The 11,134-nt window shown below is 42.9% G+C and overlaps 1 protein-coding gene across 1 annotated transcript in view; it reads left to right on the top strand.

Moving 5' to 3' along the window:
* Positions 1–11,134, top strand: part of nrxn2b (neurexin 2b) — a 578,222-nt gene that overhangs the window by 287,583 nt on the left and 279,505 nt on the right. Inside the window, exons 12-13 of the mRNA XM_046065329.1 lie at positions 7,853–7,972; positions 9,338–9,719. Of these exons, the coding sequence (XP_045921285.1) occupies positions 7,853–7,972; positions 9,338–9,719 (502 nt within the window). The remainder of the gene's footprint in view (positions 1–7,852; positions 7,973–9,337; positions 9,720–11,134) is intronic.

The raw sequence follows: 11,134 nt of genomic DNA, 5'->3' as shown, positions 1-11,134 counted from the left end.
TCGATCAGTCTGTGGCACTGCTCAGGTGTTATGAGAGCCCAGGTTGCTCTGATAGTGGCCTTCAGCGCTTCTGCATTGTTGGGTCTGGCGTATCGCATTTTCCTCTTCACAATACCCCATAGATTTTCTATAGGGTTAAGGTCAGGCGAGTTTGCTGGCCAATTAAAAACAGGGATACCATGGTCCTTAAACCAGGTACTGGTAGCTTTGGCACTGTGTGCAGGTGCAAGTCCTGTTGGAAAATGAAATCTGCATCTCCATAAAGTTGGTTAGCATCAGGAAGCATGAAGTGCTCTAAAACTTCCTGGTAGACGGCTGCGTTGACCTTGGACCTCAGAAAACACAGTGGACCAACACCAGCAGATGACATGGCGCCCCAAACCATCACTGACTGTGGAAACTTTACACTGGACTTCAAGCAACGTGGATTCTGTGCCTCTCCTCTCTTCCTCCAGACTCTGGGACCTTGATTTCCAAAGGAAATGCAAAATTTACTTTCATCAGAGAACATAACTTTGGACCACTCAGCAGCAGTCCAGTCCTTTTTGTCTTTAGCCCAGGCGAGACGCTTCTGACGCTGTGTCTTGTTCAAGAGTGGCTTGACACAAGGAATGCGACAGCTGAAACCCGTGTCTTGCATACGTCTGTGCGTGGTGGTTCTTGAAGCACTGACTCCAGCTGCAGTCCACTCTTTGTGAATCTCCCCCCACATTTTTGAATGGGTTTTGTTTCACAATCCTCTCCAGGGTGCGGTTATCCCTATTGCTTGTACACTTTTTTCTACCACATCTTTTCCTTCCCTTCGCCTCTCTATTGATGTGCTTGGACACAGAGCTCTGTGAACAGCCAGCCTCTTTAGCAATGACCTTTTGTGTCTTGCCCTCCTTGTGCAAGGTGTCAGTGGTCGTCTTTTGGACAGCTGTCAAGTCAGCAGTCTTCCCCATGATTGTGTAGCCTACAGAACTAGACTGAGAGACCATTTAAAGGCCTTTGCAGGTGTTTTGAGTTAATTAGCTGATTAGAGTGTGGCACCAGGTGTCTTCAATATTGAACCTTTTCACAATATTCAAATTTTCTGAGATACTGATTTTGGGGGTGTCCATTAGTTGTCAGTTATAAAAGGAATGAACACTTGAAATATATCAGTCTGTGTGGAATAAATGTATACATTATACAAGTTTCACTTTTTGAATGGAATTACTGAAATAAATCAACTTTTTGATGATATTCTAATTATATGACCAGCACCTGGATATGTGTGTGTGGGCATGGGGGAAAGGTGTGTTTGCAGACAATATAGATTGCAGTGCAGCCAGAGTCATTTGAGGGTAAACATGTTGAAGGAGGAAAGGATTGTTAGAGAGACAGACAAGTAGACGAGAGAAAGGGTGTGTGTGTGTGAGAGGGGAGAGGAGGCGTTCCTCTTCATTACCGACACTAAGGAGCCATGCCAGGAGCACAGATGGCAGAGAAGAGAGGGGACACAGGGTTGGCACATAAACCGCAACGCACTTTCACACCACATAGACCCAAACCAACATAAAAAACAATATGTAAATCTAAAGAATAAGCCCTCAAAGCTCAATATGTTCTCCTCCAGGTATAACAAACGCACATTCACATGGATATTGTCCTCCAGATCGCCTGCCCACACACACACAAACACGTGTCATCAAGCTATGCTATGGCGTTCCCGTGCCAGTGTGTTTGCCAGGAAAGCATCTGTGCTGACGATGCATTTCTCTTTATCTTTTGGCCGTCTCACTTTGTCTGCCACACCCATTACGCTCCATTCCTCTAACCCCTCACCACTACCACCGATGTTATAACCTAAGAACTAAATTAAAGTTTTAACAGCCCCCTTTTTGAAAATGGGTCCCTTTCGTTCTTGGTTTCTCTCTATCTGTCGTTCAGACACACACACACACACATACACACAGCCCCCCAATGGTCCAATTAGAAGCACTGGTCTGTTTGCACGGCAGGAAAGGAGGGCAGCATGTTTGTGTGTGGGAGATGTTTCTGTTGTGCACAGCATGTACTGCTCTCCTCTGCAAGGTTGAACGGAAGAGCAAGCTCTCACACTTTCTCTGTCACACACACACACACCCCACAAATGTAGAAAGGAATAAAGCCATGTCTCAGTTTGTAGCCAACAGTGCCCACAGTACACCTCAGAAACACCTACCACCTCCCAACTTTTATACTGTAGCTAAAGCTATATATTAAATCTACACAGATCATTTGCCATGGATAATTAGCTGGATATGGATAAGAGCACAATGCATGTGAGATTCTGATAACATATCTATAAATATTGATTGGTTGTTAGTTCTCCACTGGTAAAACCAAATACATTGCTGCTGCTGTTGCTTTCCCCACCTACATGTTGTGAAGTCAGTTTGATTGCTTCTGTCTTTTTTGCCATCTTCAATAATTTTGATAGAAAGCTAATCCATCGCTTAGTGATTACTGGAAAAACAAACATTTAGCATCCACTTCATCGGTTTTCTTTTGGATCGTGTTCAAATTTCAGTTTCGATTTATTTTTTTGGGCACAGTAGAGAGGAAGAAATGGCTTTCAGGTGATGATCCCATATGGTTATCTTAATATTCTTTTACTTTATTTTAGTGCAAACCCTGTTTGGAATTAAGTGTGTTTGGTTCTTACATGCTTCTATGTAAGACGGTACACCTATTTTTAGATCTTTTGTAGTTAATTTCAGATTGGATTTTTTTTGTCTGACACATGGTTTTCAGGTCAGAATCACATAATTAGAAAATGATGATTGAACATGATTAAGTAAATTGTGTTAATTTAATTATAATCCAAAAAGCCAAAAGCAGCCGTTATCTTTTACCTATTGTTGGTGTTATACTGTATTTAGTACGATTTTTCAATCTTTTAAGAAGTTGAGTTAGGAATGAAAGCTCACCAAGTATTTCTAGAAAATTCTCATGCATCGCCTTCCAGTGGTGACGGCCCAAACCTGATTCCCATGGCATTTTTCAAACTGCGTTATAAACATTATTATTAACATTCAAGGACAGACATTCAACACATAGAACAAGTGTCCTGTAGGATATTTCCTGTAGTTTTACTTTTAGAGAATAAAGTGTATCCTCTCTACATATCCCCATTGCTGTATGCACCAGCAGAGTGTGAGTGTGTGTGGTGCATTGTGTTCACGTACAATGTGCTTTCCCAGATGGGGGCACAACAGGGGGCTGCCTGAGGTCCATCACCTGGTAGCGAAATGCTAATCATGAACACAAATAAGTCCCACACTCATTCTGCACATACACATATTCCCACTTTGATTTGTCTGTCTTGCTAAGCAGGAATTTGATGGCGACAACTTTTTCTATCCCCCTCTTTTCCATATGAATCCACAGAGGAGCCAGGCATTACAATTCCCCCTAGTCAGCATTTGGTCTGGATGTGTTTTTACCCTGCTCTGTTGCTTTGCATGAAAAATCAATTCCAATCATGCGCTATCCACACTGATGCATGTTTTCTCTTTCACCCCTCCCCAATCCGTTTCTCTTGTGCCCTCTTTTTGACGACACTACATCAGCGTAGCCCCTCTTTCCTCAGAGTGGGGCTACTGAGCTGGGAATGAAACGCAGAGGAGTGTGGATCTTTCTTGAGCCCATTTTAATTGGACTGCAGTCCAGTGTTATATTTTAATTTTTCTGCTTGGTGCAAGCGAGCATGCGTTTGGGGATGCATGAATGCGCATGGCTTCGCAGAAACCCGTGCCCTCAAAAGCCCAGAGTGCTAGCTGCTCGTAATTATGTGCTCTTCCAGGGAATTTGAATCACAGAGCTTGAACTGGCATTCACTACTGTATCCCATACTTGAGGATGGCAGGTTCTGTCAAACCTCATAAGATAGAATATGATGCTGTTTTAAAAGGGGATTTACTGTTAGGGAACTAGACTAACATAGTAGCTCAGGTTCAGCTGTTTAGTTGAGTCAGTGTTGGGATTGAAAAACGGCAACATGGCATATTCAGGGCACAGCATTGTTCTGTAATAGAATTTTGATACCTCAGATATAAACCTTAATTCTCATGGTATTTAATGTATAGTAGGTTTTTCTCAACAGCTGTAAACCAGTGTGAGTCGTTCGGGGTATAAACTGTGTTGTTAACTCAGACACATTATCACATTCAATCCCTCTTGGACTTTCCGTCACCACCTGCAGTTACCCCTAACCCCTACGAGTTCAACATTACATATGCTTGAGCGACCCTGATAAACGGCTGGCTTCAAGTGCTTGCATCCCCATGTATGACTGCATGACTCATGGCTGGTTCTGTTGTCGTCTACTGTTTTACCAGCAGCGTGGCTTAGCAGGAGCTGCCTATGGCCCTATCACGCTGTGGTGCTGTTGTTTTGGCCATTACGTTGGCTAGCAGTGATCGTTCCTCTTTGGCCCGGCTTCGAGCCCTCTGGCCAGCATCAGACTTTGGAGCGCTCGTTAGTTTAACAAGCATGTCGGGAATGCTCGCCGGGTTTGCTGGCCAGCATCAGTCGGGGATGATTCCGAGTGACAATGGGGATGTTAGCTGGACCACACAATGCTCCTGTTTCATGCAGAAATAAAATGAAACATATCTCATAGTGGTGTTTTATCATTTTTGGTTCATGTAGCGGCTTGGAGTTGACATGTTTGTGATTAACATGAACAGGGATTAGAGAATTAATTTTACTTTGACAGCGTATTCAGTCTGTCAGATGCTCTTTCTATTGTATGCTCCTCAGGAGGAGCATACATTTTTCATCTTTCAGTTCCTGATTTTCATGATAGAAATGTTGTCATCATTTCCCACTGCAGACTGATGATCAGCTTCACTCTCTGAAATTGTTTGGATTAGGCTTTAGACATCCTAATTATACAACTGCGTTCAAGTACTCACTGCTGCAGCAGCAACCACACAGCCTGAATAGAGATTGATGGCAACAACCCGCAGCCATTAGCTGACGTCTTGTGTTCCATTGATCCGATTGCATTAATCAAGGTTGTTTACAGAGAGAACACAGCAACCAATGATGGATGGCTGCTGGTAATTATGCAACAGGCCGCAAACATCACACCCCTCATTTATGGTGCGCCGACACAGTCAATGAAAATAATCCACAATCCTGGCTATTTTCACATTAAGAGAATCTCCCTGACACTCCTTGAGCTCCCATGTGACACATTTAGACAGTGTTGAAAGGAGACAGGCTGAGGGGGGCATGGTAACAAAAGAGATGTAGAGATGAAGAGAGAGGAAGCTTCTGTTTATGTGATCAGAGCCCTTTGCCCTGCCGATCTCCAAGACAAAGTGAGAGGGCACAAGCGGTAGGATGAGAATTAATTGCATTTTAATAATCGCAAGCTCTCTTATTAATGAGCCCTGCGTCCCCCTTTTGTTTTTCTAGCAATGAGTACTTCTCTCTGCCAGTGGCTGCGTTAAGGGCTTAGTGGCTCATTTAACCCTGTGCCGCTAGCTCTCAGCTTTCTTGTTTGCAGTGTTACCTGGGCAGTGAAGTGATGCTTCACTTCACTGTCAGCAGTTCACCGCTCCGAGCCAACACCATGTGCTTCATCAATATGTGATTCTGTGGAGGGCATTGTTTTGGAGTGACACCGATGGCCTTATGATCTGGGCCTTAAGACAATGCAGAAATATGCCAAATTCTGTAAGTTAAAGTTTTTATTTTGGAGTCATACTTGTGACGTCTGTAAGCCGTTCTTCATCCTTTGAACTCCTCAACACATATCCAGAGACAAGTGTGTGACAGTGGACTTTTCCTCAAGTGTTGTTGTTACTGTGGTCATATCACTTTGCCCCCTACACCCTAATAGGCCCCTCGCTGCAGTTTTACCACCTTCTGCCCAGAGCTTTTTGTTGCTTGGCTAGCCCAGCCAGAGCTACATAAATCTTTTGCTCCCATTGTTAGTGATATCATGGCCAAATGGCTCTTGCTAGGTGTGCAGCAGTGGCCCTTGCTCTCCTGCAGCCCGCAGCAGCCAAGCCAAATAAATATTGCATGGACCCTATTCTAAAGGTAGCCATTCCCATTCATTTGTGCTGCAGTAGACTCTTCTAACTTTTACGATCTTACATCAGCCAGCCGGCTCTGCTGCGGCTCTTTCCCAGTTTTTAGCTCTTTTCTGAGCTGCTTTTTACTCTTCTTTTTTCCATCTCCATCTGTTTTTGTAATTCCCCTCACCCCTATCCTCCTCTCTATCTTTGTATCAGCTTTAACTTCTCTGCTGGCAACTCCCATCCACTCTTTGCTCTCTTTGCAGCAATATAGGAGCCTTTTCCTTTATATTTACTTCACACGCGGTATGATCAAAAGTCTCTCTATCCAATTTCATGTGGCTGAAGACAAAGAGCCCATGAAAAAAACAATATAATACAAAAGTAACAGGAGTAAATGGGAAAACAATTCTCCAGTGGGCCATGTGTGTGTTCTTGCCAGGCTGGGCCATCAATTGATGGGACCTTTTTTCCTCTAGACTAAATAATTTCACACACAACTGGGAAGCAGACAATCATATTTTGCCAGCCTGTACTATATCATCCACTCGAGCACCTGGTATAGTACACAAGCACCAGCTAGCCAACCAGTTTGAAAAGAGCCACTGTCCCTTGCAAGTGGAGTGGGATTTCTACATTTATGGTGTTTAAAGGCAGGTGAATATTAGATCTGTAGTAAACAAATCATCAGTGCTAATGGTGTAAGAAAGCCACTGTCTTTAGATGTCATGGTTTCTTTACTTACTAGCCACAATGGCCCTTGCTTCACTCAAGGGCTGCCTAAAAGCACAGAGAAGTATAGAAGGTGGCTTGGAAGTGACTGGTCTGCTCCCGCATTTCTGCTGTTTCAGACAGCGCTGCTTCCAAAGAGGGGGAAGTCTCCCCTCCTTAAATTCTTATGACTGATTACCTTCACCTCTGTGCCATGAGACTGTGACCCGCTACTGGTATGGCTTCTTTTCAGCTTCTGAAGCTATGTGAAGGAGGTGAATCTTTAACTTTGATATAGCTACTTACCAGCACCAGCTGCCGCCTTGTCTTTAGTCATGTATCTCACCGACTCATCGTGGTGCATTGAGAGAGGGATTGACGACTGCTGTCGAAATCCACACTGTTTCTCACGCTGTCACTCCCTCGTGCCAACAATTTGTTCTAACGTTGATGTAATAAGGCTCTGTCATTGGCAGGATATAAATAGCTTGTTCACCACTTTGAAAAGACTCTTATGTAAATATGGCTCTAATAAGCATTTCTGCATCTCCATATGCCGTTGGATCAAACTGTCCCCTTAAGTGGCAGAATCAACTGCAAGATAGGTGAGCAGAAAAGAAGGGAGTTGGGAGGAGAGAAGTAGAAAGGGGGGAACCATCTGGTCTCGCCCATCAAGAGAGTCCTGTATGTGCTAAACTGAGACATGAAATGCTCAGTGAAAGCGCAACATGACTTCAAATAATGTTTATAACACTGCATCTCCAGTCGTAGATGCCTGCCTGTTCTAATCTACTTCCTCAGCTGGTTACGCCCTATTTGTCCAACTGTCTTTAATGACATCCTGCTGCAACACTGTGAGCTTTTGGGAAGACATTCGATTTTACAGTCTGTCATGCCGGATATTTGATTCCTTTCATTTCCAGTACACTGGGAGAATCCATAGTGTGAATGTGTTTCGCAAACATGCAGGTTCTCTCCACTAGTACTGTCACCTACTGTGTGTGAATTTTGTGGGTGGCTGGGTTGGGTGTATGTGTGAGTAGGTGCACATAGCATTTCCCACTGTGCTGCTTGTGATTTGAATTCCTGCCCTACTACAGGCAAAGGACCCGAGACACTGTTCGCGGGGCAGAAGCTGAACGACAATGAGTGGCACACGGTGAAGGTGGTGCGAAGAGGAAAGAGCCTGCAGCTGTCTGTGGATAACGTTACGGTGGAAGGTTAGTTGTGTTCGGTACAGAGGGTATGAGAGGCAATGAATGAGACCACAAATCCACACGTATTACTCCACAGTAACGCCTCCACATTGTTTCACCATTTTTCATTATAATGACTAATGTGAAAGCAATAGGTGACTAATTATGATCATAATGAATCAGACATGGAGGTGGCATATGATTCGTTAGTTTATAATTGAAATGATATTTAGGTAGGAGTGGTAACTGAGATTAAAAAAAAGTGTTTATTGGCAAATGTCATAATATTGCTGAAATTAAAATATTTGTTCCATTACGTATTGGTGAGTAAACCTCTATATCCAACTTTGGTCACAGTTTTACCCACACTGACTTATATTATGTCTCATTTAAAAGGTTGAAAATGGTGAACAAGCTAGTTGCAACACCTGCAAATAGCTGAGAGGATGAAATATATGTAATTCAGACTGAGCACAAAAATAGAAATGAAAGAGATTGAAAGAGATGAAGAGATTTCTTTTAAGCATAGACCTACTGTGAGTGAGCCGCTGTGTACAAAATACGGAGACGCAGGTTCCGCTAACTACTTATAAAATAGTAAAAGAAGTGTGAAAGGTCAAGAGACGAGGTGGAGTCATGGCCACTCACAGTACTGTGGCCTTGGGCAAAAGGATGGCAGAGCAAAGGATGAGGGAAGACGTGAGAAAAAGGTGTGAACTTGAGGAAGAAAATTGAGTGGGCCCACTGAGGCCAGAAGCAAGGAATGACCCTGTGAAGTCCTGACTGGTTCACAAACTGGTTTATGGGAAAAGAAGGACGTTCCCCGGGAGTCCTAGCATGGATGGCTAGGCTTCAGCATAGAAAGCATTTCAATCCGCAGCTTGCCAATCTCATTACTGCAAACACAATATAAATTGTGGCACGTAAAGCAGTAACAACAGATTTCCTGCGACGTTATGCTTGTATAATTTCCTTCTCAGCAGGTTAGAAAAATAGGCTCAACCTTTGTTAAGTTATACAATAAAACCATATAATGTACACACACTGTTTTGTCAAGCAACTAAATACTGGTGTCACTAAATTACTGTAGTAGTAATTAGAGTTTGATATGCATTGCTTTATAGCTAAATGTATTGTAATTTAAATATTACCATGATTATATTGAGTTTGACATAAACATACATTTTCTAAAGAAAGTATAAATTTCTTGAAATTACTGCTTAGAATGGTTATAATCATTTTTCAGTGTTATAATGTGATATAATCCATAGCATTTTACCAGGGTGCTTTATATTGTCTAATGGAGAGCATCGCAATTATTTTGCAATTATGTATTCCCATCTGTGTTCAAAGTTAATTTTGTTTTTACTGTATCTTCCACCACTTCAGGCCAGATGACTGGTGCCCACACACGGCTCGAGTTCCACAATATCGAGACAGGCATCATGACTGAGCGGCGCTTCATATCCGTGGTGCCCTCGAACTTCATTGGCCATCTCCAGGGTCTGACCTTCAACGGGGTGCCCTATCTAGACCAGTGCAAAAATGGGGACATCTCCTACTGCGAACTAAATGCCCGCTTTGGCATGCGCCACATCATTGCAGATCCAGTGACGTTTCGAACGAAGGGCAGCTACTTAGCTTTAGCAACTTTACAAGCTTACGCCTCCATGCACCTCTTCTTTCAGTTCAAAACCACCACGCCTGATGGCCTGATGCTCTTCAACTCTGGAGATGGGAGCGACTTCATTGTTGTAGAACTGGTGAAGGGGTGAGTTTCATGTCATGTCTGTTAATTGATTGGCAAGAAACGTTAAAGCTGCTAAGTGTAGCATTTTATGTTTTATCCAAAACATTACAGTTTTTTTCAATTGCTAAGATGCAATGGTCACAACTGAAGCCACTTTTTCAAAACTCTTCACACAGTCTGCATTACCAACGTGCATCTTTGCCAAACAATTTATCTGACCTCCAAAAGTCACTCAAACCACCAAAACACTTCGTACAAGTCTCAAAATAGACTCGTTCAACCAAAACACTAGCAACAATTCTCATTTAGAAAGCATACAGTCTCACAGTTATAGAAAAATTTTACTATAACTTGAAACAAACCCACCCCCCACAATTTCTGGAATTCCAGGGCTGCAAACAGTAATACAAATAAGAAAAACCTCAAAAACTCATAATGTACAGTACTTGAGGGTGCTAGTCCTCCCTCTCACAGTTCTCATCAACATCACATCTTATGTCTTCCCTGGCGATGCATCTTGGAAAGTATCTTCTGGAATGTCTAATCCAACCCCGGCAGTCTTCAGGAGAAGTGTCTCGACATCCCGCATTCATGGCATCCAGTAAGGTCATCTGGTCATGTGGATGGTGGTCATACACCTTCCACCTCCATGCAGAGAAAAATGGAGGCAGGAACAGTACTGACATCCTGGGATGTGCAGCAAACTCATAACTGCAGCAGAGTGGTGGAATGCCACATTATCCCACACAACAACAAAGATAGCCAATGAGTGGTTTGTGTAACAGCAAACCATCATTGGACAGTGCTGGACACATTGTGATGTTAGCTCCTCTCTGCACTGGGACATCCATGGTCGCTCTCTGTCCAATCACATTTCTTCCCCTACGGCGTGTTTTTGCCAGGTTGAATCCAGCTTCATCCACAAAGATGAATGTATGTGCAGTTTCCCTGGCTTCCAGCTCCATTACTCGCTAAAATACAGTAGATACACACTTTTACAGGACTTCACATTATGCATCACTGTGTATGTTCCCTGATTAATTATTGAACAGACATCTTACCTGGACATGTTGATAACGGAGTTCTTTCACACGTTCACAGTTTCTCTCTAATAGTACAGTGTACAAGTGCTTCGTCCTTATTTTATGTTTCTCCAGGACTCTGGCAATTGTCGTTGTGCTGACCGAATTCACATTTCCAAAAGTGATATTGCCTGCCTTCTAAGATTTTCTACTTATTTCAATCTGGTCACTGCAGAAATGCAGTACATTTACCATCAATCTGTTATGAATGTGTTTTTAACAGTTTTGGACACTGTGTTAGCATTTGAAAAATGTGCTGCAGATATACAGTGTTTTGCAGGTGGTGAAGTAATGAGAAAAGAATTCATGAATTTTGGAGAAAGTGGTCATTGAATGCATTTGGTGTGAAAGTAA

This window comes from Micropterus dolomieu, linkage group LG12 (assembly GCF_021292245.1).
Source record: "Micropterus dolomieu isolate WLL.071019.BEF.003 ecotype Adirondacks linkage group LG12, ASM2129224v1, whole genome shotgun sequence".
NCBI lineage: Eukaryota > Metazoa > Chordata > Actinopteri > Centrarchiformes > Centrarchidae > Micropterus > Micropterus dolomieu.
This window is presented reverse-complemented; position numbering and strand designations above follow the sequence as displayed.